The sequence below is a fragment of the Mastomys coucha genome, unplaced genomic scaffold (assembly GCF_008632895.1).
Source record: "Mastomys coucha isolate ucsf_1 unplaced genomic scaffold, UCSF_Mcou_1 pScaffold3, whole genome shotgun sequence".
NCBI lineage: Eukaryota > Metazoa > Chordata > Mammalia > Rodentia > Muridae > Mastomys > Mastomys coucha.
The window spans coordinates 47,682,262-47,697,376 of NW_022196909.1; the positions used below are offsets into that span (position 1 = coordinate 47,682,262).

A 15,115-nucleotide genomic window follows, 5' to 3' on the forward strand; every position below is an offset into this window, starting at 1 on the left:
GGGGAGCGCGAGCCCAGCAGCCGGCGAGAGAGGGAGCGAGCGGCGCGGCGCGGCGCGGCGCGCGCGGCCCATGAGGCGGTGAGAGGCCTGGGGCCTGTCTCGGAGCAGCGCGCGCGGCTCCGGCCAGCGGCGGGCCGCCCTTCGTGGGACCGGGCCCGGGCGCGGCGGCCGCCCGTGGAGAAGCAGATCGGGGCGGTGGAAGCTGTGCGTCCGGGCCCCCCGCCATGGAGGGCATGGACGTGGACCTGGATCCCGAGCTCATGCAGAAGTTCAGCTGCCTGGGCACCACGGACAAGGACGTGCTCATCTCCGAGTTCCAGCGGCTACTCGGCTTCCAGCTCAACCCGGCCGGCTGCGCCTTCTTCCTGGACATGACCAACTGGTGAGCCCGCCCTACGCGGAGCCAACCCTGCTGGCAGCGGCCTCGCGGCCCCGAGGGGAAAATCACCGGAGCCCGCTCGCGGGGTCCGGCAGGGCAGGGCAGGGCAGGGCCCAGGCCGGGAGGTGGCTAGGAGTCCGGGCCGGGAGACCATGGGAAGAGGGGAGAAGTGGTGGGATGGAAGCCAAGGGAGTCGATCTGGGACGAAAAGCCTGTGTTCTGGGAGTAGAAAGCACAGGAAATGAGAGTTGCGAAGTGTTTTCCTTTTAAATAGGTGTAAAGTGTAGGAGCTGAGGATGACAGGACGGTGAGGAAACTCGGGGGAGGGATGTGCGTTAGGGGCTGAGGTCGAACTCTGGGCGCGGGAGAGGTCTCGGAGCTGAGAATAGATCGCGTGTCTCTATTTGAGGAGAGAGAAGGGTTTTCTCCCTTTTGGGGCGGAGGGAACACAAAAATCATAATCAACTGAGTATGGTGAGGAAGAGAAAGTTTTGCCAGGGAGAAGTGACAGCTAATGGAGGAGCTGGAGTGCCAGATCTGCGACAAGAACTGGGACAAGTCTTCAGAAAGTGGAGGGAAGGAGCTGATCTTGGAGGAGGAACTTTGGGAAGACACTGGAGTCCTGGGTAGAGGCTTGGCCTTGAGAACTTTGACAAGCTTACTGAGTGGATAGGCGTATTGGACAGAACGCTGGGGAAATGGTTCGGTTGGGTACCGGTTGTCTTGGCTTGTGGTTGGGGTGTACAGGCTGAAGTGGAGCTGTCTCAGGGTACCGACGTGTGTCTTGGTTCTTCCAGCAGCGCTGGCTGGTTCTGATAAACAAGACTTTCTCCTGGTCTCCAAGTAGGGATTGTTAAGTTTACTCGGGGTGAGGTAGGAACTGGAGACCATTAGACTGCCTTTGAAAGGCTCTCAAGTGAAGCAACCAATCAGGATTTGGGCAAAAAGTAAGGAGGTGCATGCCCTTTGCCCCGAGTTGAGCGTTCAGTGCCCTGACGTGTGGAATCTTGTTTCTCTTGGCATCCCTTGAACAAACTCCCATTTATTTCCATGTCCACCCGATGCCTCCAGCAATGCCTGAAAAGAGGTTGTAAGCTTAGATTTTTATCCTGTTCCTGTCTGGTGCCCTCCCCCACCCCCCATCCCAATGATGCTTATCTGTGATGAGAACCAGAGGTGAAATATGTTTTTTTTTTTTTTTTTAAAGTTACAGCTATCACTGGATGAGGTTTTTTTTCTTTTTTTTTTTTTCTTTTTTTGGTTATTTCGAGATAGGGTTTCTCTGTGTAGTCCTGACTGTCCTGGAACTCACTCTGTAGACTAGGCTGGCCTCGAACTCAGAAATCCACCTGCCTCTGCCTCCCAAGTGCTGGGAATAAAGGCGTGCACCACCACCGCCCGGCAGAGGTTATTTTTCAAAGGTTTTATTTATTTATTTTATGTGTATGAGTACACTGTAGTTGGATAGAGGATTGTGAGCCACCATGTGGTTGCTGGGCTTTGAACTCAGGATCATTGGAAGAACAGTCGGTGCTCTTAACTGCTGAGCCATCTCACCAGCCCTGTGAAGTATGTTTTCACTACTGTTTTTAAAAAAACAAACAAAAAAAAACCAATCATGGGCTGGTGAGATGGCTCAGCGGGTAAGAGCACCAACTGCTCTTCCAAAGGTCCTGAGTTCAAATCCTAGCAACCACACGGTGGCTCACAACCACCTGTAATGAGATCTGACGTCCTCTTCTGGTGTGACTGAAGACAGCTACAGTGTACTTATTTATTAATAATCTTTGGGCCCGAGCAGTCAGGGACTGAGCGAGCAGAGGTCCTAAAGTCAATTTCCAACGACCAGATGAAGGCTCACAGCCATCTGTACAGCTACAGTATAGTACTCATATACATAAAATAAGTAAATAAATCTTAATAAAAAAACAATCATTGCAAGTATGGGGCTGATATTCTAGTGTCTGGTAAACTGGGAGGCATTGAATGAAAGACAGCCTTTAGAGTTAAACAAGTTCTTGTGGTTCTGTTTGTGTTCTAAAAAAAACTTTAAATTTATTTTTATTATTTTCTAATTATGTGTGTGCAGGAGGCATCAGGTGCATCTGGGCTGTGAGCTGCTAGTACTGGGTGCTAGAAACCGTGCTGAGGCCCCCTGCTGAGCAGTCTCCAGCTCCTGTGTGAGCTGCTAGTACTGGGTGCTAGAAACTGGGCTGAGGCCCCCTGCTGAGCAGTCTCCAGCTCCTGTGTGAGCTGCTAGTACTGGGTGCTAGTACTGGGCTGAGGCCCCCTGCTGAGCAGTCTCCAGCTCCTGTGCTGGCTGCTAGTACTGGGTGCTAGAAACCGGGCTGAGGCACCCTGCTGAGCAGTCTCCAGCTCCTGGTCTGTTAGGTCCAGATGATCTGATGCTGGGAACGTAGCTAACTTTCTGAACACCAGCTAGTTGGGTTTCATCGGGGCACACCTTTAATCCTTGTACTCCTGAGACTGAAGCTGGCACATCTAAGAGAGTTGAGGTCAGGCTGGACTACAGAGCAAGTTCCAGGCCAACCAGGGTGCATTGAGAGCCTGTTTAAAAAAAAAAAAGAATCCCGAGCATAGCCTGCGACTGAGACAGAGTGGTAGAGTGCGGACAGATGCAGGACCGGGTGTTGCTCAGCTTAGTTCCTGAGAACCGTCCTGCCTGTCTGCTTCCCACCTCCCAGCTCCTCTTTTCCTCTTATCTACGCTAGGAAGCGTGATTTGGTAGGCAAAGAACATAAGTTCTCCTTATTTTCTCTTATTTTCTTATTTATATACTAAAGAGACTCCGGGGGTTAGTCCTTAGTCTCCTGAGTGCTACAGGTGTGAGCCATCAGGCCCAGCTAAGATTTTAGTGCTGCCAGTGTTTACTCAGACAGTTATTCTGACTACAACCTCAGCATAATGCGTTTTATATGCTCGAGGGGTATGTGCTCTAAGACTGTTTCAGAGTTTGTAAGAAGTGAGGAACAGGTGAGGCATGTGACTGAGAAAAGTAACATGACTCCCCCAGCCAGACGGTGCAGAGAGGCAAAGGCAGAGGCATGCAGATCTCTGGGTTTCGGGCCAGCCTGGACTACACATAGAAACCCTGTTTGGAAAAACAAAACAGAAAGAGAACCCATGAACCAATAGTTGACCTGACCCCCATACACCTGCATGCGCAACGTGATAATAACCCAACTGGGTGGGTTGGTTGGTTTTTAAGAGACAATCTCTGTTATGTAACTCTGGCCATCCCAGCACTTCCTATGTAGACCTGGGTGGCCTTGAACTCAAAGCGACCTATCTGCCTGGTGGGATTAAAGGTGTGTCCCTCTACTACCCCACTCATATTTTTTAATTAAAAAATAAAAGTTCTCAGAACCCCACAAAAAAGTCCCCAAAGACCAACTAACTGTGTACTTTAACATCTGTACCCTGGTTGTGGTGCACGCCTTTAATCACAGCACACGGGAGGCAGAGACAGGTGGCTCTCTTGAGTCCAAGGCCAGCCTGGTCTACAGAGCCAGTGCGGGAAAGCTGGGGCTCCATACAGAAATCCTGTCTTTAGACCCCTGTCAGTCAATCAAAGACTTCATTGGATAAATGCCCCACAACATTCAAGGTTTAGCTCGGAACAGATGGGAAGTGAGAAACAATGTGTCATACAAGTCTTCAAAGTGACAAAGGCTGTGAGATTTGAGATGTAGACAAAAGGCAGAATGAAGTAGGGCTTAAACATTAAGCAACCAAAACAATAAAGTTGCAACATGATGTTAAAAAAAAAAATCATCATTTTAAAATGAAGATCCTGAGTCTCCTAAAATGAAACCCAAAGTATTTTTGATGTCTGTATCAAAAAACTGACATTTTGGTCTTAAAAAAAAAAGGGAACATACCAATCTTGTATGTTATGGACCTCCTTTTCTTCTGTTGGGATCGGGTCATATGTAGTCTAGGCTGGCCCAGAGCACCTGACTTCCTGCTTCCACGTCCAGGAGCTGGGGATTCAGCTGCCGGTCCTCCCTCTTCCTTCCCAAGTCATTCTGTTTTATGTGTTTTGTTTTCTTTTGAGACTGGGTCTCTTTCTGTAGTCCTTGCTGTCCTGGAACTCAGAGATCCTCCTGCCTAAGTCTTCCTAGTGCTGGAGTTAAAACCCTGCAGCATCATTTTTAAAGACTGTCTTCCTCCCTCCTTCCTTCCTTCCTTCCTTTCTTCCTTTCTTTCTTTCTTTCTCTCTTTCTTTCTTTCTTTTTTTCATGTACATGAGTGCCCCGTCTTCAGACGCACCAGAAGAGGGCGTTGGATCCCATTATAGATGGTTGTGAGCCACCATGCGGTTTCTGGGAATTGAACTCAGGACCTCTGAAAGAGCAGCCGGTGCTCTTAACCACTGAGCCATCTCTCCAGCCTTTCCCTCCATTTCTTCCTTCCTTTCTTTTTTTAATTATTGTTATATGTAAGTACACTGTAGCTGTCTTCACACACCCTTTTCTTTCTTTTTTATAGAGCTTTTCTAGTACTTATTTAAGCTGCTAGAACTTCCTCTTAAAGGTCACCAGTCACTATGTCCTACATGAGTAAATTCAGTATCCAGAGGCCAAACTGAAGACTGGGTGTAGCTCAGTGGATAAAATAGTTGTGTAGCATCCCTGATGTTCTGGGCTCAAGCCTCAGCACCAAAACTGCTAAATGGAATAGCTTGTAGATGATCATAACTTCCTGTCAGTGGAATTTCCTTCATACATTCAACTGGACTATGAATTAAAGAATTTGTAGGAGGCCAGGCATGATGATACATACCTTTAGTTCCAACACTGGAGAGGCAGAAGCAGGCAGATTTCTGTGAATCCAGGCCAGCCTGGATTACATAGGGAATTACAGGACACCAGGGCTACATAGTGAAACCCTGTGTCAACAAAATAAAGAGAACCTGTAGGAGATGGATGTGCTATTATCCATCGTGTTGAAGGCTGGGGCAGGATGATCCCTGAATCATATGTCAGTCTGGGCTAAAGTGAATCCTTGTCCAATATCAAAATATAGAGAAAATACAAGATACACTCAGTGAAGTTACCATTTTAACTAATTTAGTGCACAATTCATTTTCTATGCTCTAAAGCATTCTCTTGTTTACGTGTTCAGGTGAAGTTCTCAACGTAAATACCTTTTTTTTTTCTTTATTTCTTGAGACAGGTTTTCTCTGTGTAGCCCTGGCTGTCCAGGAACTTGCTCTGTAGACCAGGCTGGCCTCACAAAATTCTCCCTGCTTCTGCCTCCCAAGTGCTGGGATTTTATGTGCGCACCACCGCGCTCAGCAGAGAGGACCTTGATTTAAGAGGTAGCATTGAGTTGATGTGTGACTGTGGCTGTAGTTTCTCTCACTGACAGCTGGCGTAGTGTTAGCCATTCTTAGGCTCATGCTGTGTTAAACCACCCTAAGCTGTCTCTGCGGATCTAGGGATCTTCATGGATCAGTTTTTGGCTCACTACCGTGGGTGGAACAGGTATTTTCCTTATTTCTGAAAAATGGTTTCACATATCGCAGGCTGGCCTTGAGTTTGCTCTTCAGTTTAGGGTAACCTTGAACTTTTGACCCTCTTGCCTCTAGCGGATGTTGGGATTATAGGTGCACAGCAGCACCCCTTAGAGAGCCTGCAAACTGAGGCTCTGGGAGCTAGAAGCTAGAAGGACACTTTACGGGGGAGCTATAGCCTCTGTCTGGACCATACGTTTTCTGGAAAAAAAACTGAGGAAAACCTTGTTGTACAGTAATGCCCTCCCTCCTGTTGTTATTGTCAGGGGCTCCCTGTTAAGTAAAGGTGTAACCAGAGATAGAGCTGAGCTCAGTGTGAAGTGAGTTCCCTTTCATGTGATCCCCTGGTGTGCCCTCTGAGCTTAACCGTTCTCAGTCACAGGCCTATGTTACTACTTTTCTCATCTAGTCTCTGATTTAAAGATGAGACTTGATATTTCAGCAGTCTCCTAACGTATGTATGAGTCAGGCCTGCTGACCCACACTTGAAATCCCTGGAGATGGAGGACTAGGGATCAGGGTCATGCTCAGATGTACGAGACCCTGCCCCATGCATGTTTGTGTGAGGGAATCATTCATTGATGGAATGTGTTTAACATGTGTGCGGCCCTGAGTTCAGACCCCAGCACCAAGAGGAGAGAAAGAAAAATGTGCCAAACACTAGCTTTAGAAAAGGACTCCTCTGGGCGGTGGTGGCACACACCTATAATCCCAGCACTTGGGAGGCAGAGGCAGGCGGATTTCTGAGTTCGAGGCCAGCCTGGTCTACAGAGTGAGTTCCAGGACAGCCAGGGCTACACAGAGAAACCCTGTCTCGAAAAACCAAAAAAGGGAAAAGAAGAAAAGGGCCCCACAGCAGTCTCTTCAGTTTGATGGTGTTCTTAACGTGTTTTCTGAGAAAATTGGGATTTCTTGCTCTAGGTTTTATTTTATACTTATTTATAAATAGCACATAAAATTTGGGACTCTTGGTGTAATAGAAGATTATAGCTTATGGAGCTTATGTAGAACATGTTCATTTTAGGGTTTCTTTTTAAAAATTGTTCTTCTGGGTTCTTGAGTGTGCTCTGGGCCTGTTCTCGAAGGACAGAAGAGAGTATCCAGTCTGGACGGAGCTACAGGTAGCTGTGAGCTGCCTGGTAATGGAGGAGTGGCAGGGCCTCTTAGCCTCTCCCTTTCCTTCTTTCTCCCCAGATAGGTTCTTGCTAAATAGCTCAGCTCTGCTTTGACCTTGATCCCCTGGTTCTGGCTCCTGAGTGTGATTTTAGTTAAAGGAACCTAGGGAAAGTGTCCTCAGGGCTGTTACTGGAGGGGCCTTCCAAGAACCACACTACAGAGCTGTGGTTGGAGCGGGCATGCCTACCATCGTGGGGTTTGGGTTGGCTCGGACAGTGTGGATCTTGGGGGTCAGGCCTGACTTCAAACGCGTTTACCCACAGAGCCATCTTACCAGCCCTGGGATATAGTCTTTTCTTTTTTATTTATTTATTTATTTTATGTATGATTACACTGTAGCTGTCTTCAGACACACACCAGAAAAGGGCATCAGATCTCATTACAGATGGATGTGAGCCACCATGTGGTTGCTGGGATTTGAACTCAGGACCTTCGGAAGAACAGTCAGTGCTCTTAACTGCTGAGCCATCTCTCCAGCCCCAGAGCTGGTTTCTTTATCATTTCCCATCCATCCTCACCCCATCTACTATGTATGCAACAGCAAAGACTAACTACCAGGGAGTGGTGCTTGTTTGTTTGTTTGTCTTTAAGTATTTTTATTTTAAATAATGTGCACGCTCATGCATCAGTGTGTCAGTATGTACGCATGAGTGCAGGTGCCTATAGAGGCTGGGGCATTGGATTCCCTGGATCTGGGTTAAAGGAACTTGTGAATCACCCAGTGTGGGTGCTGGGAACTGAACTTGTAGAAAGACCTTTAACCACTGAGCCATCTCTCCAGCCCCACAAGGCAGGGTTTAAACATGTTTGGGGGCAGAAACTAGCAATAATGTCAAAGAAAAGTAGAAGTGTCGCTCCTGTCATGATTTGATCTCCGATAGGAAATTCAGTACCTGAAGCCATCAGAGAAAAGTTGCCTGGTATCCAGGAAAACGCCTAGTCTATCTACATTGAGATATCAGTCTCGAACACAGTCGGGCATGGCAGAGCCTCCTGAGGCTGTCGTAGAGAGTTTGGTTTTGGCCAGGCATGATGAGATCACGAATGATGCTTTTGGAGTTGTTTTTGGAATAGAGTATTGGCCAGGTGGTCTTGTTAGGACTGAGAAAAATTGCTGTTGTAATATTGATTGCCTTGTTCTGAGACAGGGTTCTGCTGTGTAACAACCCCGGCTGGCCTAGAACTCGCCTATAGAGCAGGCTGCTCTGGAATTTCCTGGCAGGAAGCTTTCTGGCTCCTCCTGCCTCGGCCTCTCAGCTTGTGAGAGGTGTGAGCCAGCAGTGTGGTGCAGCCACCCATGGGGCTCACAGTGCTTCACAGAGATTACCCCAGGGGAAACTGCTCCCACTTCCCCCTGTTCGGGCCCTGCCCCCACCATCCGCTGGCACCTGCCCTCAGTTGTGTTACCTCAGATGGAACTCATCTATAATTAGAATGATAACGTATTTGACCTTTTGTGTCTGGCCGCTTTCTTCCTTTCTCCCCATCTCTGTCTGTCCTGTTCCTCTGGAGCTTGAGCACACGTTTCCCTGCCAGAGCAATGGCTAGGCCGTGACCGGGACAGTGGTTGAGAGCTGCTAAGGATTCCCAGTGACTGATGACTTTACATTTCTGCAGGGGATGAGTGAGAGCGTATGCTGGTTTTCTCACATCGTCCTCACGTGGGCACCAGGACTATGTCCTAATAAACAGACAAATAGCCATCCCAGTCAATGTGAGCACCACTGATAAACGGTTTTTGCAGTGTATCATTGTGTGCATGCATGGTAGATGTGGGGTGGAGTGGAGGTCAGTAGGCTGTGCCATGAGCACCATTGCCTATGCAGTGAGCACCATTGCCTGTGCGCCCTTTCTTAGGATCTGGATTCTTATTGTCCTAGTTACTGATACTGTATCTTTTTTGTGTTTGTTGACTGTTTGTACATTTTCTTTGGGGAAATCTGCCTTCTAGTCCTGCCCCTTTTCAGTTGGTTTATGTGTTGACTGTGAAGTTGTAAGAAGCCTATGTTCTGGGTGGTGGGCTCATGGCTGGTAGAGCTCTCCTCCTCGCTGGAGGCAGCTTGATTGCCTGCGCCCATTTCCCACATGGCCTTACCTTCCCAGTGGCCCCAGCGACTTTCTTTTCCTTAGAATGCGCTCTGCCCTTTCTTTCTGGCGTAGGAAATCACAAGTTTGTTTCTTTTCTGGGATTGACACATTTAGCAGCATTGTTAGGACACTCTTCTCTGAACGCCTGCCCTTATATAACATCACAGCACACACTTGTCCTCAGGAAATGCCCCTAAGCACCTCTGCGGTGTGGACATGCTGGGTCCTGATGAGGGTAGGAGAGATGTGTTAGATCTCACTGTGGTCCTCCTGCTTCAGCTAGTGGGAAGGCTTAGTCATGGCAGTCTGTATTTCTCTTTTGATTATCGCAGTATGTGTTAGAACAGCTGTACACATCCCATGATGCTCAGAGGTCAGAGGGAGTTGGCTCTTCCTCTGTGAGTTCCAGGTATCAGCTCAAGTCATCCGGTTTGCAAAGCAAGCATTTACCCGCTGAACCAACATTTCAAAAAAATCCTCCATTCCTGGGAATTGAACATAGGGCCTCCTGCATTGAGATAAGAGCTATATCCCTGTCTTTTAGTGACATGGAACCTTTCTGCTTCAGCCTTCCAAATTGCTGCTTTATGGGTGTGCACATAAAAAGCCAGGTTTGATGGTATATGCATATGATTCTAGTACTTGGGACACTTGCCGAGTGTTCACACTTGAGTCACTCTGCTGTGGTCATCAGCTCATGGACTGTTACAGACCACCCCCTCTAATGATTGACCAACATAAGACATGCTTCTAACGTATCGCTGGTTGAGTCTTACTCTAACCCAGACCAGCCTCCAATTCAGGTCATCCTCCTAAGGATGCAGGAGCAGCTTAGGAGTTACAGGCATGAGCCACCACGCCTGGTTCTTGCTCTGTTTTGATTTTCGTTGTCTCTCATGGTCCATATAACCTCCAACCTCCTCATGCTCTGGTCTGCATTTCCCCAGTGCTGGGCTTGCTAGGTGGACACACTATCTGCTGGGCCAGTCCACAGCCTCTTTGTATGTGTTTCTTTTCTTCCATTATGGATACATAATGTTTTTAATTAATCTTTTTTTTTTTTTGAAAGACAGCGCCAAAGTCACACAGCTGATCTCTCTTTTTTAAGGATTTATTTATTTATTTATTTATTTTATGCATATATATGAGCACACCGTAACTGTATACAGATGGTTGTGAGCCTTCATGTGGTTGTTGGGAATTGAATTTTATGACCTCTGCTTACTCCAGTCAACCCCACTCTGCCCCAAAGATCTCTTTATTATCATAAGGAAGGATGCTGTAGCTGACTTCAGATGCACCAGAAGAGGGCGTCAGATCCCATTACAGGTGGTTGTGAGCCACCATGTGGTTGCTGGGATTTGAACTCAGGACCTTTGGAAGAGCAGTCAGTGCTCTTACCCATTGAGCCATCTCGCCAGCCCCTTAATTAATCTTTTTAAAGATGTATTTATGTGTATGAGAGTTTTATCTGTGTGGTGTGTATGCTGTGTGCACCCAGTATTCATGGAGGCCAGAAGCAGCCATCCGGGTTCCCTCTACTATAAGGATGCTAAAATTTAAGAGCGTCTATCTGGTTCTAAGTGGTGAGTCGGTGCTAGTTAAGGAAGGTTTCCTCTCCTCCCTCTTGCACTTATGTCACAGCCCTTCAATCTGTTAGCAAGAGTCGGGGTAAAAATGCATGCTTAGCCTAGTCCTACTGTGCTTATGGTGTTGACTTAGGCTAGTCCTACTGTGCTTATAGTGTTGGTCTGGAAAGTTTTTTGTTCCGACGGGCTCACTCTCTGAATTCTCATGTTGCTTTAATGTTTGTTTGTTTGTTTTTGATTTTTCAAGTCAGGGTTTCTCTGTGTATCTCTTGCTATCCTGGAACTCACTCTGTAGACCAGGCTGGCCTCAAATTCACACATATCCACCTGCCTCTGCCTCTGCCTCCTGAGTGGTAGAGATGTGTGCTGCCCCTGCCCTGCTGGTTGCATAAAATCTTAAACTCCCGCCAGCAAACACGCTCTAAAGTAAGCCAGACCTGGGTCTTTACATTGTTGTCTTTCTTGTAGAAACACATCCTTTTTGTTTTTCGTTTTTTGAGACAGGTTTTCTCTGTGTGGTCCTGACTGTCCTGGAACTCACTCTGTAGACCAGGCTGGCCTCGAACTCAGAAATCCGCCTGCCTCTGCCTCCCAGGTGCTGGGATTAAAGGTGTGCGCCACCACTGCCTGGTGAAACACATCCCTTTTAACTATTGAAGGGCTGGTTGTTGTCCCATGTGTCTTATAACTTCCTATTAGCGCCCATCTAACACGGGTCAGAGCATCAAGCTCTAGTGCATCTGCACTGAAAGCACACAGACGTCTGCCAGGAAGCTTCAGGACAGCCAGGGCTACACAGAGAAACCCTGTCTCAGACAACAAACTATTGTATCATCTGTGCGTTTGAGTGTTTGGGCTGCATGTCTACATATCTGCATGTATGCCTGTGCAGTGTGTCCATGTCTAGTGTCCTAGGAGGCCAGAAGAGGGCATTGGATCCCCTGAGACTGGAGCTGGCTCTGAGCTGCTGTTGGGTCCTGGAATTGAACCCAGGTCCTTGGCAAGAGTAGTCAGTGCTTTTAACCACTGAACCATCTCCAGCCTCCCATGTATGTGGAATTCACAGTATATTGTAGCATGTGTTTCTCACTGTGTTGGGGATCCAGGAGGGAGGATGGATGAGGCTGTCCATGGTCATAGAAGTCCTGTGCTACTTCATCTTGAACTTGAACAGGTTTGGTTGTCTGTGGGGGCCCTGGCAGTCCAGAACCAGCTCACAGACACTGAGGGACAATTGGATTTCTTTATTAGCATTTTCAGTGATGTATTGTTTGAACACCCATTTATGGATTTGTTTTAGTTTTAACTATTATAAAATATCTGCTAACTTGCCTAACCTCTCTTTCTTGTTGTAACTTACAACAAGTTCACTTAGTCAGGACAGAAAAGGTAGGCAACCCTGCACATAGACACTTGTTTCTAGAGTCTCCCTCTTCTTCTGGCTGGCCCAGAACTCACTGTGTGGACCTGTTGCAGACTCACTGTGTGGACCAGGCAGCTCTGGAGCTGGCAGTAATCTGCCTCTAGTTGCTTCCCCAGTGCTGGGATTCCAGATGTGTACAACCACACCAAGCTCCACCATTTTTATAGGGGGTGGCCAAGGTTTCCTGTATCCAACACTGGCCTTGAACTACTACTGACTGAACTCTGGGATTACAGATGTGTGCCACCACATCTGGCTCATTAATTTTAGAGGTTTTCAAGAATGTTTCCAGATTCCCTCCTTGAAGGATGTTGCAGTTATGGAGCCTGCTTTCTATGGAGCCTGCTTTCTGAGAACTTAGGGTTTCATTTTGACAGGCCGGCTTCTGTCAAGTAAGGGTGTTTTGCATTTCCTTGGTTGCTAGTGTGGTTCAGTGCTTTGCTCATATGCAAGGTGGCTATTTCTTTGCTTTCTTTCCTTTTTCATTCTGTTTTCCCTTATGCAGCCTGGGGCTGCCTTGAATTCACTGTATCTAAGACTGGCTTGGAACTCCTGATCCTCTTGTCCTCTCCTGGCTCCAGTGTGCTGTATCATGGCTTTCTTTTTCTGAGTATACTCAGAAAAAAATACATGTTTTGTCTATATGTATGTTTGTGCACCGTGTGTTTTATTTTATTTTATTTATTTATTTTTGGTTTTCCGAGACAGGGTTTCTCTGTGTAGCCCTGGTTGTCCTGGAACTCATTCTGTAGACCAGGCTGGCCTCGAACTCAGAAATCCACCTGCCTCTGCCTCTCAAGTGCTGGGATTAAAGGCATGCGCCACCACCGCCTGGCTGCATGTTTTATTTTTAAAGAGCTGTGTGTTTGCTTGAATGTATCCTGGGGGTGCCAGTAGAGGCTAGAAGGTCTCAGATGCCCTGGGGATGTAGTTACAAGTGACGGGGCTGCTCGATCGGGGAGATTGCTCATCTTTCTATGTTTTTATCACTCATCTATGTATTTCTGTGACTTGTGTGAGACAGTTTTCACCTCAGTTTATGTGAGGTGTTTGTGCAGTAAGGAAAATAGCTGTGTTCAGCACTCACTTTGCTAACGTTTTTTCCCCCCTTCCTTGACAAAATGTATAGGAGTTGGTAGTGTACCTGGGTGACTCATCAAAAGCAAAGAAATGGAATATCTTTACTTTTAGGGGCTGGGACTGCTAACCCAGGGCCATGCTAGGTAAATCCTGTACTAATGAGTTACATCCTCAGCTGTTTTAAAAACCTATTCTGTTTTAAGATTTTAATAATAGAGTAGTTACGTTTCTAAGGTGTGGTGTGACATAGGTTTGTGCTGTGTGGTGGTCACCTCAGCCCATCTATCATTCCCCCCACACCCCCTGGAGAAGTTTCTTTTTTTGTAGCTCTGCCTGTCCTGTAGCTGGTTAACTGGGGCTGGCCTTGAACTCTCCTTAGATCTAAGGTGTGTGTCTAGCTATGTGTTTAGTTGGCTCATGAGCCACCACTGCACGGCTGGTTGGATCTCGATATATTGTAATGTTTTGATTCTTTGAAGCCTTTGATAGCTGCCCTGACTCCAGAGTGCAGTGCACTCAGCCTGCTCTCAGATACTGTACTCGGCCCTGGTGGGCCTGCCAACAGAGAGCCCTCTTCCTTTTGGCCTTGGAACTTTTCCTATTCAGTTTTGAGTCCAGGCTGACCTTCAACTCATGAGTCTCCTGCCACAGGGCTCCCAAATGCTGGGCTAGCGAGGGATATGTACTGCTACAGTAGCAGCTGTCCTAGAAAATGTCTGTCTGTCTGTCTGTCTTTTTTTCCTTTAGGATGATGATTTTATTTGGGTTCTCAGAATGAAGTCCTGTCTTGCCTGGCCTTGGAGGCCAGGCTGGACTTGAACTTTGGTCGTCCTTCCTGGCTCCGTTTCCTAAGTGCTAGGAGTATTTCAGGCCTGTGCCACCTGGCCTGGCTATTTGTACTTCTTGATGAGATTATGTATTTTGCTCTTGTTGTCTGGATGAGCTCTTGGGTGTTGTCTTCTTTAAGTTGTTGTTTTGTTTGATTGAGACCAGGTTTCTCTGTGTAGCTCAGGCGGTCTTGGAAGTCGGATCAGTAGGCCAGTTTGGCCTTGAGCTCAGGGTCCTCCTGCTCTGCCCCATTGCTGAGGCCGTGTCCCAGAGCAACAGTCTAGCAAGGAGCTGGCCCTCTGGGTGGGACTTTACTAGGTGTATGCCTACCTTGGCAGAGTTAGGATTTCATCTGTCTTCAGTGCTGAGACATTGTGTGGTGTGGAGAATGTGTGGACTTGGGCAGACGCTGTGTGCCTCTCTTACTGTTTCCTGACATTTCTACTCCACCTGCTTTCTCTGTGTACCAAGGATGGGCCCCAGGGTTCACACGTGCTTTCCACTGAGCAGCCCTAGCTCTCACTAGCTCTGCTGAATAAACAATGCATTAAACACTTCACTCTGAGACTTAGTATAGACATGTTTTAGAGTTTCTCTGAGGTAGATAACTAGGAGTAGGGTTGCTAGTTTGTATGGTAAGTTGTGCAGGTTTTGAACATCTGGCAAACTGTGTTCCAGAGCTGCTACTGTCCTGTATCCCACGAAGAGTGCATGGGAGTCTTCTACAGACTTCACGAATTCTCTTCCTGAGTATTTGTGGTGAGTCCCAGGCAGCCGATAGTCCACCCCTAAAGCCCCACAGAGAGAACAAGGGCATCTTTCTCCATAAGTGCAGATCATTGTCAGCACCAAGGACGTGCACATGGAAACACAGGCACAGGCCGGTTCCCAGTTCCTGCCTTCCTTAGAGCGCCTGCTGATACATTTGCCTGCATAGTTTTGGGGGTTTTGATATGCAACCTTTGTGGCCTGGGCAGGCCTTGGATTCTTCTTCTTTTTTTTTTTTTTTGGTT

The 15,115-nt window shown here is 47.5% G+C and overlaps 1 protein-coding gene across 2 annotated transcripts in view; it reads left to right on the top strand.

The window, feature by feature from the left end:
• Ilrun (inflammation and lipid regulator with UBA-like and NBR1-like domains) overlaps window positions 1–15,115 on the top strand; it is a 70,194-nt gene continuing 55,079 nt past the window's right edge. For both annotated transcript variants that reach the window (XM_031348792.1, XM_031348791.1), the window contains exon 1: window positions 1–382. In XM_031348792.1, the coding sequence (XP_031204652.1) occupies window positions 225–382 (158 nt within the window). In that variant the 5' untranslated portion in view covers window positions 1–224. The remainder of the gene's footprint in view (window positions 383–15,115) is intronic.